The sequence below is a fragment of the Halichoerus grypus genome, chromosome 13 (genome assembly GCF_964656455.1).
Source record: "Halichoerus grypus chromosome 13, mHalGry1.hap1.1, whole genome shotgun sequence".
Taxonomy (NCBI): domain Eukaryota; kingdom Metazoa; phylum Chordata; class Mammalia; order Carnivora; family Phocidae; genus Halichoerus; species Halichoerus grypus.
In genome coordinates, this window is record NC_135724.1 from 62,318,776 (window position 1) to 62,335,268 (window position 16,493).

General features: G+C 55.4%; 1 protein-coding gene across 3 annotated transcripts in view; it reads right to left on the reverse strand.

The window, feature by feature from the left end:
- TANGO2 (transport and golgi organization 2 homolog) overlaps window positions 1–16,493 on the reverse strand; it is a 39,059-nt gene that overhangs the window by 18,185 nt on the left and 4,381 nt on the right. For 2 of the 3 annotated variants that reach the window (XM_036104197.2, XM_036104199.2), the window contains exon 2: window positions 8,438–8,533. In XM_036104197.2, coding sequence (XP_035960090.1) covers window positions 8,438–8,493 — 56 coding nt within the window. In that variant the 5' untranslated portion in view covers window positions 8,494–8,533. Of the gene's footprint in view, window positions 1–8,437; window positions 8,534–14,630; window positions 14,787–16,493 lie in introns of those variants that run through there. The other variant, XM_036104198.2, reaches the window with a different exon arrangement.

The following is a 16,493-nucleotide window of genomic DNA, read 5'->3' on the forward strand; positions in this document are numbered from 1 at the left end:
CTCTCATGCTGTTTCTCTCTCTCTCTCAAATAAATAAATAAAATCTTAAACAAAAAAAAGAAAACAAAGTTTCTAGTCAGCTTTGCCCTTTTAAATAAGAACACAGACTACGACTGAGTGGGGCTGCCACATCCGTGAGACCTCTGGGTCTAAGAAGGGACAGCCAAAGGACCCTCTGAGCACCACTGGCAGGTGCGCAAAGGACACGGGGCCAGGAGCTATGGCTTGGCCACCTGTGGTCACACTGGGTCTGAAACCAAGTCAGCCTAGTCAGTGGTCAGATCCTAAGGAGTCTTCAAAAATCATTTTTGTATTGACTCTTAGATATTTATGAACATTTAGGGGCGCCTGGGTGGCTCAGTCGGTTAAGTGTCTGCCTTCAGCTCAGGTCATGATCTCAGGGCCCTGGGATCAAGTCCCGCATCGGGCTCCCTGCTCAGCGGAGAGTCTGCCTGTCCCTCTCCCTCCGTCCCTCCCCCCGGCTTGCACATGCACTGTCTCTTTCTCTGTCAATCAAAATCTTAAAAAAAAAAAAAAAAAAGATTTTTAGGGACACTTGCTTGTGGTAAAATGTGAGTTAACAAAGTTCATAAAACTGAAAGTGAAACTGGCACCCACACCACCGCCCAGGCCCACAGAAGCACTTTCATCCTGTGCACACAGCGTGCAGTAGCCCCCCCGCCCCAACTCTATACCTCCCCACGCAGCCCCAGCCACAGGCACCAACATGGCCAAGGCCTGGCGGTGGCCATCAAAACCTCCAGTCTCACCACCTTCGGGACACCTGTCCAGCCTGCGGCAGCCCTCTATCCCCCCCAGGCATAGCACTCCAGGCTGCTCCAGGTCTCAGGGACAGGCACTTAGGGAGCAGTCGCTGTCCCTGATACGAAACCCAGCCATTCACAGAACAATCCTCTGCAGCGCCACCTGCCGGACCCCAGCCCCGGTCTGAGGAAGACAGCCTTAGGGGGAAGACAGCCTTAGGGAGAAGCCAGCCAGGCCCTGACCTCTTTTATCTTCTGCCACATCTGCTTTGTCCCTTCCTTCTGCGACTCAATTCTGGACCCAACCCAGCTAGCACTGCTCCCACAGGCTACGTGTATGGGCCAGGCGCCCCACCAACCCCTGTGGGTGGAGGTCATTCCATGTGGTCAGGAAACAGTGTCCGCCTTCAGAACCCCCAGCACCGCTCCTCTGCTCACTCCTCCTGACACCTGTGCTGAGAGGGGGCCGGGGAGGCCGGGGAGGCCAGCGAGGTGCTTCCCAAATGGAGACTGGTGCTATTGGCTTCTGGTTCTGATTGTTACGTAAGTCTCCAGAAAAGGAAAAATTAGGGGAAAAAAAAAAAGCTGACTGAGCAAAACCTTGTCCTAAGATTTTCAACTCCCTACTATTTTTAAAACAAGGAGCAGTGACACGCATTTGTTAATAACTAGGAATATTAATAACTGCCCGGTTATTTCTGCCATAAGAGTCGCTATTTAGCTGAATTGCTAGTGGTTTGTTGGGGATTTCATTAAATACCTAATTGGGAGACGTGGGCATGATGAGTACCCACATCAAGGCTCCAAGTAAGAGAAAGTATTCCCTCACTCACCACTTCTGGGTACTGCAACACCAATAAAAGTCCATCTGTGCCACAGCGCCCAGGGGCAGGGGCCATGCCCACCAGTCAGGGGCTCTGAGGACAGCAAGTCAGGTTTGTTTTGTTCTAACAACTGAAACCACTAATTACTCATCGATGGGCACTCCTCACCCTGCTACTGGGGGTGAGTCTGTGCACCGTCTGGAGGTACTAGGTAGGTCTGTGTACCACCTGAGAGTGTGAGTCTGCGCAACACCTGGGGGGTGAGTCTGCACACCATCTAGGATGGCGGAGTCTGCACACCATCTGGGGAGTGTGTACCATCTGGGATGGCTGAGTCTGCACACCATCTGGGAGGGTGCGTCTGTACACCATCTAAGGGGGGAGTCAGTGCACCATCTGGGGGAGGGAGGCGTGTGCACCATCTGGCGGGTGAGTTGTGTGTCGTCTAGAAGGTGAGTCAGGGCACCATCTCGGGGGCTGAATCTGTGTACTATGGGGTGGGGGATCTCGGCACCATCTGAGGGGCAAGTCTGTGCACCATCTGGGGAGAGTTTAGTGCCAGGTAGCAGGTGTACCGGCCCATGGCCCAGTGATGTCACCAGCAGTGATGAGTCCCGTGGAAGCCACCAGAAGGATGTGACAGCTCGCCCAGCAGCCCCTCCAGACTGGAGCCAACAAGGGGAATTAGCTCATGAGTCTAAACAGACATTTTAATAAAGACGGTGATTATACGACAGCCATGACAGTGTTACCTGATGGGAAGCATACTGGTTTTCTATGGGGCCTCACAAATTGCCACACACATAGCGTGCGTATACAGTGGCTCAGAGCGACGCCTACTTCTCATCTCAGTCTATGGTCAGGAGCGTGGGCCGGGATGTGCTGGGTGCTCTGCTCAGTGACCCGAGGTAGCACCCAAGGTGCCGACCAGCAGGGTGTCGCTGAGGTTCGGCATCTTATGTTCCTGAGGTTGCTGCAGAATTCCCATCCTAGGCCGGGGTCACTCTCAACTCCTAGAGGCCACCCCCAGTTCCCGGCCATGGGCCCCTCCAAGCACAGCAGCTTACCTCTTCAGGAGGGGCTTGGCCCCACCTGGGGGCTCTTCTGATTACATCAGACCCACCCAGGACTGCTCCCATTTGACTAACTCCAACTGATTAGGGACTTTTGTCACATTGGCAAAATCCCTTCACATTGAGCCCCACAGCCCCACACACTACCAGGGGAATGAATGACATTGGTGTGTACAGCGGGGGCAGGAATCTTGGGAGCCATCAGCCTACCACAGGGGTTACAGGAGCTCACATTTTACTTCGTACATCCTGTAGGGTATGACTTCTTTTCAAAGAGCACGTACCCCTTTACAATCAGGGACATAACTAGAACCCCAGGGAAACACCGCTGCCTCCACAGAGCAAGGTCATGGGGACCCCGGGGCAAAGCTGCAGCCAGCACGGAAAAGTTCCAAGTCAGCAGCTCACAGGCTGCTAAAACTGTTCCTTACCTGCTACGCTCCTTGCCTCAGTGCTGCAGATATCCGTACTAAAATTTAAAACGAACAGAACCAACAGGCGCCCAGACAGTACTCACACTGCGTAATCATCACCAAAAATTGGAGGTTTCAAGTGCCAGGTAACAACAGGCATGGGAGGCAGAGGCTGGGACCACCCAGGGGAATCCCACGTCTGGGCAGGGGCCATGATGCCCCATGGCAGAAGCAACCCCAGGAGGGAGTGACACCCACGGAGCCCACCTCACCAGGGCCAGCTCAGCACCAAGAGGACAGGTGGGGAGGCCCGAGGGCATTTGGGGAGTCATGCCAGGGCAGTGCTTGCGGGGAGGCAGCAGTGGGATGTGACCTGGGGACCGCTGCCACATCTGGAGGGATGGGTATCCCCAACAGCGAGGGGCAGTGGGATGCTGACATGGGGGATGGGAGGTGTAGACCACGGGATCCATGACACCAGGGCCCAGCCCAGCGTCAGGCCTGGAGATGCTCTGCAGAAGTGGCCATGCTCACATTCACTCCCTGGGCAGGTGCTGAGCTGGCTCCCTCCCTGCCTGCACCCGGTGAGCGTCACTCAACAACACACTGTGACTGCCAAATCTGGGGGGAAGAGACGACAAGATGCATGCTCCGCGGTAGGCTACACTTTCTCTCGTGGGGAAACAGATGATACGATGCTTGAACGAGGCCCAAGAGAAGGAGAGATGCTTCAGGAGCCATGCCTTTCACCAGCAAGCCTGCAAAGTGGCAGGCACAGACCAAGCGCCACCATCGATGGGCCGGTCCCAGGCAGGGCACGACAGGGACAGGCTCATCTTCCAGGAACTGACTCCTGGGAGGTCAGAAAACACATTCCCGTGAGATCAGCATCTGGCAATGGCAGAGCCGTGGGTGACACTGCCCACAGTGTCAAAGGTGAGGATGTCTCATTCTTTTCTGTAGGGCAGATATTTAAATCACTTACATAGACAGTTGACCCTTGAACACAGGGGTTAAGGGAACCAACCGCCCTCCCCGCAGAGTCAAAAATCCAGGTATAACTTTTTTTTTTAAGATCTTATCTATTCAGGGGCGCCTAGGTGGCTCAGTCAGTTAAGCGGCTGCCTTCGGCTCAGGTCATGATCCCAGGGTCCTGGGATCGAGCCCCACGTCGGGCTCCCTGCTCGGCAGGGAGCCTGCTTCTCCTTCTCCCTCTGTCTGCCTCTCTGCCTACTTGTGCTCTCTATCTCTCTGTCAAATAAATAAAATCTTTAAAAAAAAAAAAATCTTATCTATTCATTTGACCAAGAGAGAGAGGAAGAGAGGGGGGAGCACAAGCAGGGGAAGCAGCAGAGGGAGAGGGAGAATCAGGCTTCCCACTAGGCAGGAAGCCCAACATGGGGCTCCATCCCAGAACCCTGGGATCATGACCTGAGCCGAAGGCAGATGCTTAACCGAGTAAGCCACCCAGGCTCCCCAAAAATCCATGTATAACTTTTGACTCCACCAAAACTTAACTAGTACTGGCCTACTGTTCACCACAAACCTTACCAATAACATACACAGTTCAATCCACATGTATTTTATATGTTATGTGTATTACATACCGTATTTTTTACAATAAAGTAAGCTAGAGAAAAATAAAACATTATTAAGAAAATCATAAAGAGGAGCGCTTCGCTGGCTCATTCATTGGTGGAACCCATGACTCTTGATCTCAGGGTTGTGAGTCCGAGCCCCATGCTGGGTGTAGAGATCACTCGAAAAATCAAGTAAAAAAAAAAAAAATCATAAGGAAGAGAAAATACATTTATAGTACTGTACTTTAAAAAATCGGCATGTCAGGGCGCCTGGGTGGCTCAGTCGTTAAGCATCTGTCTTCGGCTCAGGTCATGGTCCCAGGGTCCTGGGATCAAGCCATGCATCAGGCTCCCTGCTCAGCGGGAAGCCTGCTTCTCCCTCTCCCACTCCCCCTGCTTGTGTTCCCTCTCTCGCTGTGTCTCTGTCAAATAAATAAATAAAATCTTAAAAAAGAAAAAATCGGCATGTAAGTGGACCTGCACAGTTCAAATCCATGTTGTTCAAAGGTCAGCTTTCCATGGCAAGGATGGCCACCATTCCAGCTATAAAAGTCCTCTTTGCAACCATCTGACCCTGGAGCAGCAATGACTGCAGGGATGAGCTCAACCCACAAACAAAACCAGGTGTTTCCCATTACCCCAAGTGCCAAGAGGCCACTGCACATGTGATGATATTGAGGGTGCCTAAGAGAGCACACGGAGGGTCTTCGATGGGTCCCAGCCATGTGGACCAGCTTGGTGGGCAGCAGAGTCCAAGTGGATGGTGGCCCTGGCACCTGGTTTGTCTGGCTTGGTGGGAGAGAACTTGGTCTGGACAGTGAACAATGATGACACACCGTGAAGACATACTCCACCACCAAATGGATACATGGGCTGGCATGGCTTGGGAAGCCTATGGCACGGCCATCGAAAGACACTCGCAGGAATCAAGTTGGTAGTTCCTCAGAAAGTCGAAAACAGAACTGCCATGTGATCCAGTAATTCTGCCTCGGGTATACCCCCCCAAAAAAAGAATGGAAAGCAGGACTCAAACAGACACTTGTATGCTAATCTCCACGGCAGCATGACTCACAATAGCCAAGAAGTGGAAATAGTCCAAGTGTCCATCAAGAGATGAATGGATAAAAATGTGGTCCTGCATACAGTGGGATGTTACTGAGCCTTAAGAAGGAAGGAGATTCTGACACATGCTACACCGTGATCTTGAGAACACTATGCTCAATAAAATAAGCCAGTCACATAAAAATACTACGATTCCACTTATATGAGGTCCCCAGAGTAGTCAAGGTCATTGAAACAAAGTAGACTGGTGGTTGCCAGGGGCTGGGGGGAGGGAAACAGGAAGTCAGTGTTTGGTGGAGACAGAGATTCAGCTGGGGACAATGAAGAGTTCTGGAGATGGATGGCGGGGATGGTTGCACAACGACGTGAATGTACTTAATGCCACTGAACTGGACACTTGTCAATGGTTAGAATGGCACACACTCCTATTCCTGCCAATTATTAGGTGGAGGGGGGGAGATGAAGACACAGCAGTACATGCTAACGTGGGGGGCAGAGGCTGGTGCATCCCAGGCCAGGACAGGGATGGCTAAAGCAGGAGGGAGCCCGAGTGAGGGACGCTGGGGCAGGTCCTGCTGGCCCCATCGGCTCCTGGCAGCACTGCCTAGCCAGGGCCTCCTCCCCACCACACTGATGGCCCTGGAGCCTGGCCTGCTCCCCATTCCACTCTAGGCACCGGGAACCCCTCTCCAATCTCTGACAGGCCCAGGCTTGGCCTCTCCTCACTGGCCCTGCTGCAGTGTCCCTCCCATGCGGCCCCCTCCTTGCTCCTCCCATCCTTTTCTATCACACACATATGGAAGTATGAATACCAAGGGCCCACAGCCCACCCATTCTCAAGGGCCAGACAACCCCACAGCTAGAGTAGGAGCAGCTACCGGAAGTCCCTCTTGCACCCCGCCCCCCGCCACGCAATAGGGTAAACAACAAGTGTATTCGGTCAGTCACCAGCGGTGGTATGTTTAGTTTTTGGCTTAGGGCTTTGGAATACACTGGAGAGAAACACTAAGGCTGTCTTGAATCACAATCCACAAGGAGTCGTTATGAGGAGAGGTCTTGGCAGTGACGCACAGGTCCCGAGCGAAAACAAGAGAGACCTCCTTCCTCCTTCTTCCCACGTTTATTTTACTGGCAGGAGACTGCAGGTAACCTCAGGAAACAGCATTTCCAGGGAGGCTGCGGCTGAATCTGGTAGTAAATATAGCCAGGAACAGACTCAGGGAATTGTCAGGCTGCGTGTCCCCGTGTGAGAAATCCTTATCAGGTCAAAACAGAGTCATTTTGTTGGTGCGTGAGAGTTCATGTGAGCACAGAAGGGTGCACATGAAACCTCAGTAGCCAAAGGGGTAGACCGTGTCAGTAATCCCGCTACTATGTCTCAGCCCCAAATTTGCCCTTCACTGCCTCCTCAGGATAAAGGAGCTGACATTGGGGCTAGTACCATATTAAGTTTCGTCAGTAGAGGGCGCTGAAGAGACACCGCAGGACACTCCTGGCAACATGCCTGGCTCCCCCAGGATGAGTCCGGTTACACATGCAGCTTCCCCCACGCACCTAGTGGCCAGCACCTCCCCCCAGTATCCTCCCGAGACAGTTGCCCGCACATCGGAGGGCAGACTCCTAGCAAGCTCCGCTGCCATGGCACCCCAGCGATTTCTTTGCTATCCAGTGTGCTGCGGCTGAGCGTCTCCGGCAAGGTCTGGCTCTCAGCCTGAGGGTGGAAGACGGGGTTCCACCCAGGGCATTCCAATCCTGTTATAGTTAATAATTCTGGATGTTACACTTCCCCTGCTCAAATCACTGCCCCTGGATCCTGCCCACTGGCTACACCCCAGCTCATTCTGCTGGGGGTCGTGCAGGGTCAGCTCCAGGACCCTGGCCTGGCCCTGCTGTCCATTCCTCTGCATGATGGGAACACTGGGGACTCTTCAGTCCCCAACCTCTGGCCTGGAATGAGTTTCATTCAGCACGAAATTAGGCAGCATGGTGTCTGTGCAATTTTGCATGGTGACTCAAGTCTAAGAAGCTAATCAAAATGGTTCAAATCATTTCTGGTATAGATTTCAAAATGATGAAAACTTTCCAAGCAATCGTACTAGTGATCAGTTTAAAATGTCATTTTGGTTGTGGGTTACCTCTCAGCCTCATACTTGGAAAAACACGGAAAAATTCCCACTGGGTGCCCCAGGAAACAGAGGGGCACATCCAGAGCCCAAGGTCGTGGGGAGGAGGGGCGTGCACTGGATCATGTCTCATCCCTCTCTGGCCTCAGTTTCCTACCTCCTCTGCTGGTCTCCCAGCTTCCCCACCCCCACCCTCATTCCCCAGCTCAGGACCCACAGACCCTGTGTTCCTACCACCACCCAGACTTACCACTGGCAACACAGACGAGCCCAGTCTAAATGGGGCTCTTGCTCATCAAGCCAGTTCTGCTGCCCCTGGCGCCCCTGCAGAAACCACAGGGCTGCGCCCCTACCTGGCCCAACATGGCTCTTCTGTCCTGCCCCTACAGCGACCTTAAGCAGCTAAGCCTCTGCACCTTTGTATGTCAGTTCAGCTTTCCTGCCACCTGGCAGTACCCGCTGCTGCATCCCACACTGAATAACTGCTGTTGGACAGGGCAGGCCCAGCCTGTACAACTTGTCCCCACCTGGGCGCTATGAGGACTGTGGGGCACCTGAGGCCAAGCGGAAGACAGTAGACACAGAGCAAGGGGGTTACCTGTATGCATTTTTAGAAACAGGGCGAGGATCGAACTTAAAGAAGATGATGCACATGGGTCCCTGAGAGCAGCTTTGTTCACACAGGGTCACCAGTCTGCGGGAAAAGGAAAAAAAAAATGTGTTGAATAAACAGCAGACAACACACCACTGCCTCCCCGAACCTGCAGTGCTCCCTGGCCCAGAAGAGAACCGCCTCTGGGATGCCCCTGACCCTTGTGGACACGGCAGAACCATACCCCAGACACCGTGACGCTCACCGGCACCGCCCAACCATCTCCCTAAGTGCTCACACACATCAGCACGGGCCACACTGGCCCCCGCTGCCTGCCACGCTCACTGGCCCTGGACACAACACGTGGAGGGTGGCCACAGGAGCAAGAACGAGAACCTGGCAGCCTCTGGGGCCAGCAGATCTTTTCCCCTAATCGAGCTGAGAACAGAGATGAGATCCTGAGGCCACTGACCCTGGACAAGGTGACTAAGGGTCTCTAGCCCTGCATGTGTGCCTGAGCCAGGGCAAGGCTGCAGGGCAGAGCCAGCGGCCGCAGCCAGGGAACAGACAACACAGAGGCTGCAGAGACACTGAAGGGAGCCAAAAAGATGCCCCCAGAAAAGCCTCAGGAGCCAGGGGGGTGAGGGAGTGTTCGGCGTATGTGCATGTACATGAGGCCTTGAGGTCTGCGTGCATGTGCAAGTGTACAGTTACGTGTGGGTGTTTGGAAGTGTGTGCTTCCGCAGATGTCTGCATGCATGTGTGTAACTGTGTGTCCACTGAGCTCCAAGTGCACTAGCCTGGGGAGCCCTGGGACTGGGGAGGGTCCGTGCAGTACCCTGCCACCCCCCCCCCACTCCCGCCCAGAACACAGCACCTACTAGAGCAAGGTTTGGGGTCCGCACCTTTAAAGAGGGTCTGTGAACTGGGCCCCAGCTGGGAGAAGGTGGGATGAGATGCCCAGACCCTGCCCATCCTTGCTCCAGGTTTCAACATAAATCACAAACACCATGCCACTCCAAACCCTCTGCCCCCAAGCCTTGGAGAAGACACACGGAGGTGGGGGGAGGGGAGGGTACTTCAGGCGTGGGAGGAGCAGGAGTGGGCCGAGAGGGGCTCCAGCTCCCAGCCCCAGGCCAGGGTCCCCACCACCCACACACGACAGTCCCGAGAGAGGCGCACCCCGGCCATAGGATTGGGCAGGTGAACAGAGGAGAGGTGAGAGCCCCCCTCTATGCCAGTACAACTGCTCCCAGGTCTTGGGTCTCCGAAGCAAAACATTTTCTGTTTTGGGACTCAGAAGGAGGACGTTCCCACCACGCCGACCCTGCCATCTAAGCTGTGCCAGCACCCAAGCATGGGTGGGTGGGTGGACAGGTGGCAGGGGCTCTGGCCACAGAGCATGGAAGAGCCAAGGAGGGGCCAAAGCCTGAGGCTGGCACCGTGGACACGACCACAGCTCGGAGCCACATGGAGGTCTTCCTGTGGATGACATCATGCTGTCCCTGCCTCTCCACTCATTTCTGGCTCACTGGTCTGGCTGGCCTGGGAAGTAGAGGGAGGGGGTCAGGGAGGAAGGATCTACTCGACTACTGTCGCCACTGGCTCCCACAGGCCCTGGAGGGATCCCCACGACTCAGCCCCATGTTCCCCCCAGCCCCTACAGGCACGGGCATCAGTGATGCCTCAGGGGACCCAACCCTGTCCTCAGTAAAACCCTTGACTGTGCAGGTCTGGCTGATGTGCAGGTGAGACATCACCATGGTGACCAGTGCCACTGCAGAAATGCAGGGTGCTGGAAGATGGAGCTGAAGGCAGTGCCCGATGCAGAAGAGGGCCCCAAGGTGACAGGAGCAGGCTGGGTTCCCACCCTTGGCTGCCCTGGTAGTGCCCACTAGGGCCATCATCCTAGGCTTACCTGATATCAAGACTGGTGGGCAGGCTGTTGGAACTGGACCCTTCTAGTAAAAACAACTCAAAATGCTTGAAAGAATATGAAAACATCTTAAAAGCAGCCATGAACTAACAAGGTCATGCAGGATTTGGCCAATATCTCAGAGAACGTGGAAACCCAGAGAGGAAAGAAAGCGGAGTACACTGGCTTTCCCAGCCCTGAGGCACTGGCCCATCTGGGCAAACTGGGCTCTGGTCGCCCAAGGTGAGGGAGACTGAAGACGAGGCCCAGGGCTGTCCCCAAGATGGGACTGTAGTAGGAAACCCTCCCCTGAGTGGAGCTGGGACCCTGAAAGGCATCCCTCCTAGGGTGAGGGGGGGCTCTATCCACAGCCACCCCCAGGTGCCACAGGAACAGCACACAAAGTGGGGAGAGTCCCTGAGAAGCCACAAGAGCACACCGGGGCCACACTGGGGGTCCAGGGATCCTCATGCCAAGACTTGGGTGGAAGGGCTCCCACACTGGTAGTGCTCCTAGGCACCTGGAGAACCGAAGTTCTCATCTTCATGCTAGACCTCTGAGAAGTCTCACAAATCATTTCAAGGACAAAGAGCAGGACAGTCAGAAAGAACACCACATAGCAAAACAAAGCGCCATACGCAAAGACCAGCAGAAAGGGATCCCCACACGTCTCATAAACCAACCAGGCTCTCACTGCAGAAAAAGAAGCTTGAGAATATTTGCAGGAAAAGGATGTGAGAAAGAGTAAACCAGGAGGTTCACAAAGCACCAGAAAGGACTTTTAGGACCAGAAGCTATAGAAACCACAGATTAAAACCCAGCAATGGATTTAAGATGAGCAGATTAGACACAGCTGATGAGACAGATCAAATTGTCCAGAACGCTGTGCAGGGAGGTAGGAAGCATGTGGGGCCTCCTGGGGGGCCCCACCCGCCAGGTGCAGGGGATGGGAAGCTGCCACGCAGCCATGGTCCAGCACAGAAGACACAGGCCCTCTCACTCCCAGGGAGCTAGTCTCTCCCACAAATGAGAATACTGCAGGAGAGGCCAACCGGCACTGCCCGTGGCAGCCAGGCCAACCGTGGTCAGTGGGAGAAGCCCTGCCAACCCATCACTTCTGAAATCCCACCCAGAGGATTGTTCTGAGGATTGCTCCACCAGGGACATGCTGCCCCACCAAGGACATGCAGCTCTGGGTTGTCAGACGAGGCCATCATGTAAGCCTTCGCCTGCTGTGCACCTCTCTGGGCTGTGTGCCCAGCTGCTGGGCAAGGCCATCCACTGGGGGCAGCTCTGGCTACTGATGCTCACAAGCCAGAAGCAGAGCCCTCCAACTTGGCTGCAGGACCTTGCCATCCTAGCCAGCCTGTGTGGGTGGCAGACCTGCCCTCCAGACAGGGGTAGCAGGGAGGGCTCTGTGGTTGGAGGGAAGGCCACTGATGGGTCTCCAGGCAGCCTGGCGCCAGAGGTGTGGGCACAAAGCCCAGGGCTGCGGCCTCGATGAAGACGTGGTCATTGGGAGGGAAGGACCAGAGGAAAGCCAGCCCCTGGGGAGGGGACCATCAGGAACTGCCTTTCTCTCCAATCCCTCGCCCCCCACTCAAGCCAGGCCCGCTGCCCACTGCCCCACCCCTTCTCAGCTCCACGTCCCACCACCCCCGCAATCTCATTCACCTAGGCAGGTCCCATGGATGCAGGGCCCTTCTCCCAGCATGCCCCCACCCAGGCCCTAGTGAAATCCTCCGACACCCTACTTGTTGGGCCACCTTCTCACTCCTGCTGACTTTCAGGGCTCCCCGAGCGAGCTCCGGATACAGACACTGTGGTCCCAGTCACCGTCCTGCCGGCTGGACACAGGGCGGGCAGGAGGCTGGAACTGCTAACAGGGGCAAACTGAGTCCTGCTCCTGCCATTGCACGCCTGCCTGCCTGGCCACTTGGGGCACTAAGAAAACACTGCTCTCCACTTCCCAGGGTTCTGAGGCTGGCACAGTGGGAAAGAGATAGGGAAGGGCTTCTATAGGCCCCACGCTGCCAGATGGGGCTGGGGCTCATCCATGCTTGGTGGCTTCTCCGTTTGTCATGGGGAGCTCACCCCTGAAGGACACCCGAGCTGATGAAGTGCGTAAGGGAGGACAGCATCCCGGGCAAAAGCGAGTCTGGCTTCCTCAGTGACATCCCCGCCCCCCCTCATCCCCACCTCCACCAGGAATGCAAGCCCAGGCCCTCTGTGGAGTGTCTGCATGCCCATGGCAGCCCCCAAGCCAGAGCCAGCCCACGGCTAGAGGAAGAGACGGGCAGGAAGGTCCTGGGGAGGTCTGATCAGGAACCTCACCCGTGGACCTTGGCAACCTCGGCGGGGACACCTTAAGGTAGCGAAGCCTGGCAGCGTCCAAGCATTGAAGGAAGTCGCACCCCACCTCTGCCTGTTGCGCCCAGGATGCTGGGCCCCAGCAGGCGAAGGAGGCTACAATGGTGATGTGCACACCCACCCCCAGGCTTGCAGATGGCACTTAAATGTCACATACCCATCCTTTCCACATGGAAAGGGCTCACTTTCCCTCCTTTTCCCTCATCTGACCTCACAGCAACCAGGAGGGCAGCTGGGCAACCCAGCGCATGGAAAAGAATACCCCCGCCGAGGATGCGGAGAAAGGGGAACCCTCCTACACTATTGGTGGGAATGCAAGCTGGTGCAGCCACTCTGGAAAACAGTATGGAGGTTCCTCAAAAAGTTGAAAATAGAGCTACCATACGATCCAGCAATTGCACTACTGGGTATTTACCCCAAAGATACAAAAGTAGGGACCCGAAAGGGTACGTGCACCCTGATGTTTATAGCAGCAATGTCCACAATAGCCAAACTGTGGAAAGAGCCAAGATGTCCATCGACAGATGAATGGATAAAGAAGATGTGGTATATATATACAATGGAATATTATGCAGCCATCAAAAGGAATGAGCTCTTGCCATTTGCAACGACGTGGATGGAACTGGAGGATATTATGCTGAGCGAAATAAGTCAAACAGAGAAAGACATGTATCATATGACCTCACTGATATGAGGAATTCTTAATCTCAGGAAACAAACTGAGGGTTGCTGGAGTGGGGGGTGGGGTGGGAGGGATGGGGTGACTGGGTGATGGACACTGGGGAGGGTATGTGTTCTGGTAAGCGCTGTGAATTGTGCAAGACTGTTGAATCTCAGATCTGTACCTCTGAAACAAATAATGCAATATATGTTAAGAAAGAAAAAAAGAAGAAGAAGAATGTAGCAGGAGGGGAAGAATGAAGGGGGGGAAATCGGAGGGGGAGAAGAACCATGAGAGACGATGGACTCTGAAAAACAAACTGAGGGTTCTAGAGGGGAGGGGGGTGGGAGGATGGGTTAGCCTGGTGATGGGTATTGAGGAGGGCACATTCTGCATGGAGCACTGGGTGTTATGCACAAACAATGAATCATGGAACACTGTATCTAAAACTAATGATGTAATGTATGGGGATTAACATAACAACAAAAAAAAATTAAAAAAAAAAAAAGAATACCCCGCCGAAAAGGCAGGTGCCACAGAATCTGGCTCTCTGGGAGGGTGACACACAGACCCAGAGAAGGCCGGGCCCTCGCTGTCACAGAGCAGAGGACAGGCCGGCTGGGGAAAACTTTCCCATGCCAGGCGCTTCACAGGGGTGATTCCCCTCTCCCCGGGAGCTTCGGCAATGCGCTTGTGGGGGGTGCCTGCTGGCTGCACTCAGAGCGAAGGAGCAGGCACCTGTGGCTGCTGGAACCAAGTGGGCCTCCCGACCCTGCATCTGCTCCCAGCAGCCCCCCAGAAGGCCAGGATACCCCCAGCACTGCACCCCGACACCGCCCTGGCACATCCACAAACCACTGCCCCCGGCGCCATTGTGGAAACGCTAAGAAGCCAACATGCCCACTGCAGTGGCCCTGGTGACCTCACTGTTCTCTCAGCGCTCGACCCTGGGAAAGCCGGTGATAGGTGACAAAACATCACCATGTCCACACGTGGTCCCACCGGGGGTGCTGTCTCACAAATGCCACAACCTCAAGGGTGCAGCCGGGCCTTGGAGCTGCCCACAGGGATGGAAGACCCCGGACAGTGGCCCAGACCAAGGAGGGGAAGCCATGCGAGCAATGGGGCTGGAAAATGGAGCCTATGACGTGGCCGACCGTCCTGACGAGTGCCCAAAACACCTGCATGGCACAGTGGCTGAGGGCGGGGGGCGCATATCATTTCACGCTGTGTGTACCCGAAGAGGTGCTTACCATGGCCTGGACTATTCCATAAAGAAAACCAGGGGGCTGGGCCCCACTGCTGAGAAGGCGGCAACAGCAGTCAGTCGCTCAAGCTCCCAGCCTCTGGAGCATCCACCACAGCTTCCTAGCGACGCCACATTCCAGAACTCACACAGTCTCTCGTAGCTGCACACGACAACCAGGCAATCCTTGTCACAACCAAGATTTCACATAAAAAGCTGACCTCCGTGACCCAGTGACGACTCTGTTGTAAAAAAGAAACTACCCAGGACGTTTCTGGAATTGAACAGGGCCCGCATGAAGTCCTGTGGGGAACAGAAAGGCTGCAGCTCTGAAGCATGTTCTCTCTGATGGCATCCGACAAAGGCCCCCAACCCAGGGACTGTGACTCAGGCTGAGCAGGTGCACGAGGCTGTACATGCACGGATGAGAGCAGCACACCCACACCACACCTCACACCTGCGCACTCAGCCTGGGATGCCCGCTGTGTCCTTGGCCTGCCCAGGACACACTGTGGAAGGAAGCCCTGCGTCCCCTGGGGTGGCCTCCCCGAGCCTGAGCATGCACCTCTGCCAAGTCCTTGCACGGGGAGCCCGGGCGGATCCAGGGTAACCACCTGTGCGGCCCAGGGCCTACACTCCCTGCACACACCTACAGTCCCTGGGCACACCTGAGCCCCAGCCGGAAGGACCTACGAGGTGTGAGGCAAAAGCAAAAAGTTCCCTTCAAACCAAAGCCACGGGCTTCCCCTTTCTTCTCTCTGAGTAAGCCAGAGGAAGTCTTCCCAGATCCCAACTTCTGCCTTCCCCTGCTCTAACCACCTGGTAATGCAAAACTGGAAGAATGGGTCATGAGTCCGGCAGTCAGTCTCAGCATGGGCACGGAAGCTTTCCAGGCACTCCCAGCCCATCTGCTGATAAGGCTTTCGAGAGTTCTCTGCATGTTCCATCCTGCCTGCTCACCCTGCTGCCTCTGAAACCTGCCCTCTCCAGCCGGGGACTCCTTCCTCACCTGTCTTCCAGAGGAACCAACAGGGCTGTCCTAACAGCCAAGTGCAGCCAAGTACACTCCCTCTTTCAGAATATCCAGGCTCTTCACTTGAGTCAAGCCCCAAACCTCAGTCCACACGGCATCTAACAAGAGCATGACAAGGAAATGACTCAAGCAGGCAGGCAGACCAGCCCGTGGTCAGAGCCACGTGCCAAGAGATGCGGTGATGGCTGCCGTGGCTCAGGTCAGCACCGTGTGGGGACAAGGCCTGGCACCTGGATGGACCAATGGTGAGGATCTGCTTCCGCTGCCAAGGAGGGCAGGTCTGCAACTTCACAGAGGCTCACTGGTAGAATAGGCAAGTGGGGCCCAAGGGCCACGCTGACCGGACCTCACTGTCACCGCTAGCCCAGACGGGGGAGGACCTGGTCAGGGGACGGGGAGATCTCAGCACTGTTGGGGGTGGTCACCAACCCCCATCTCCCTCTTGTACACTCCAGATGCCACCCAGCTGCTGGCCCACCCTGCCTGGGGGCTAATGGGCATCACGCACCAACTGTGCTGGCCACCCACTCCACACCAACCAGCACCATCTCCTCCAGCATTTGCACCAAGGCCTGCCCCCTTCCCTTCCTCCCAGCCCACCCGTCCTCCCACACCCGCTGCCCACTCGTCCATCCCCAGCCCAAGGCTCCACGCCTCCTGTGGCCACAACCAGCAGCTCCTGTGGGAGCACATGCTCTGCAAATGGGCTGAGGACCTTCCTAGGACAGAGACGGAGAGGGGCAGAATGGCTGGTCAGAGGATGATGCTCTTAGGTGAGCAGACCTGGCCCAACTCCCTCCAAACATCCAGTACAGGTACCAGTGGCTGGGCAAAGGG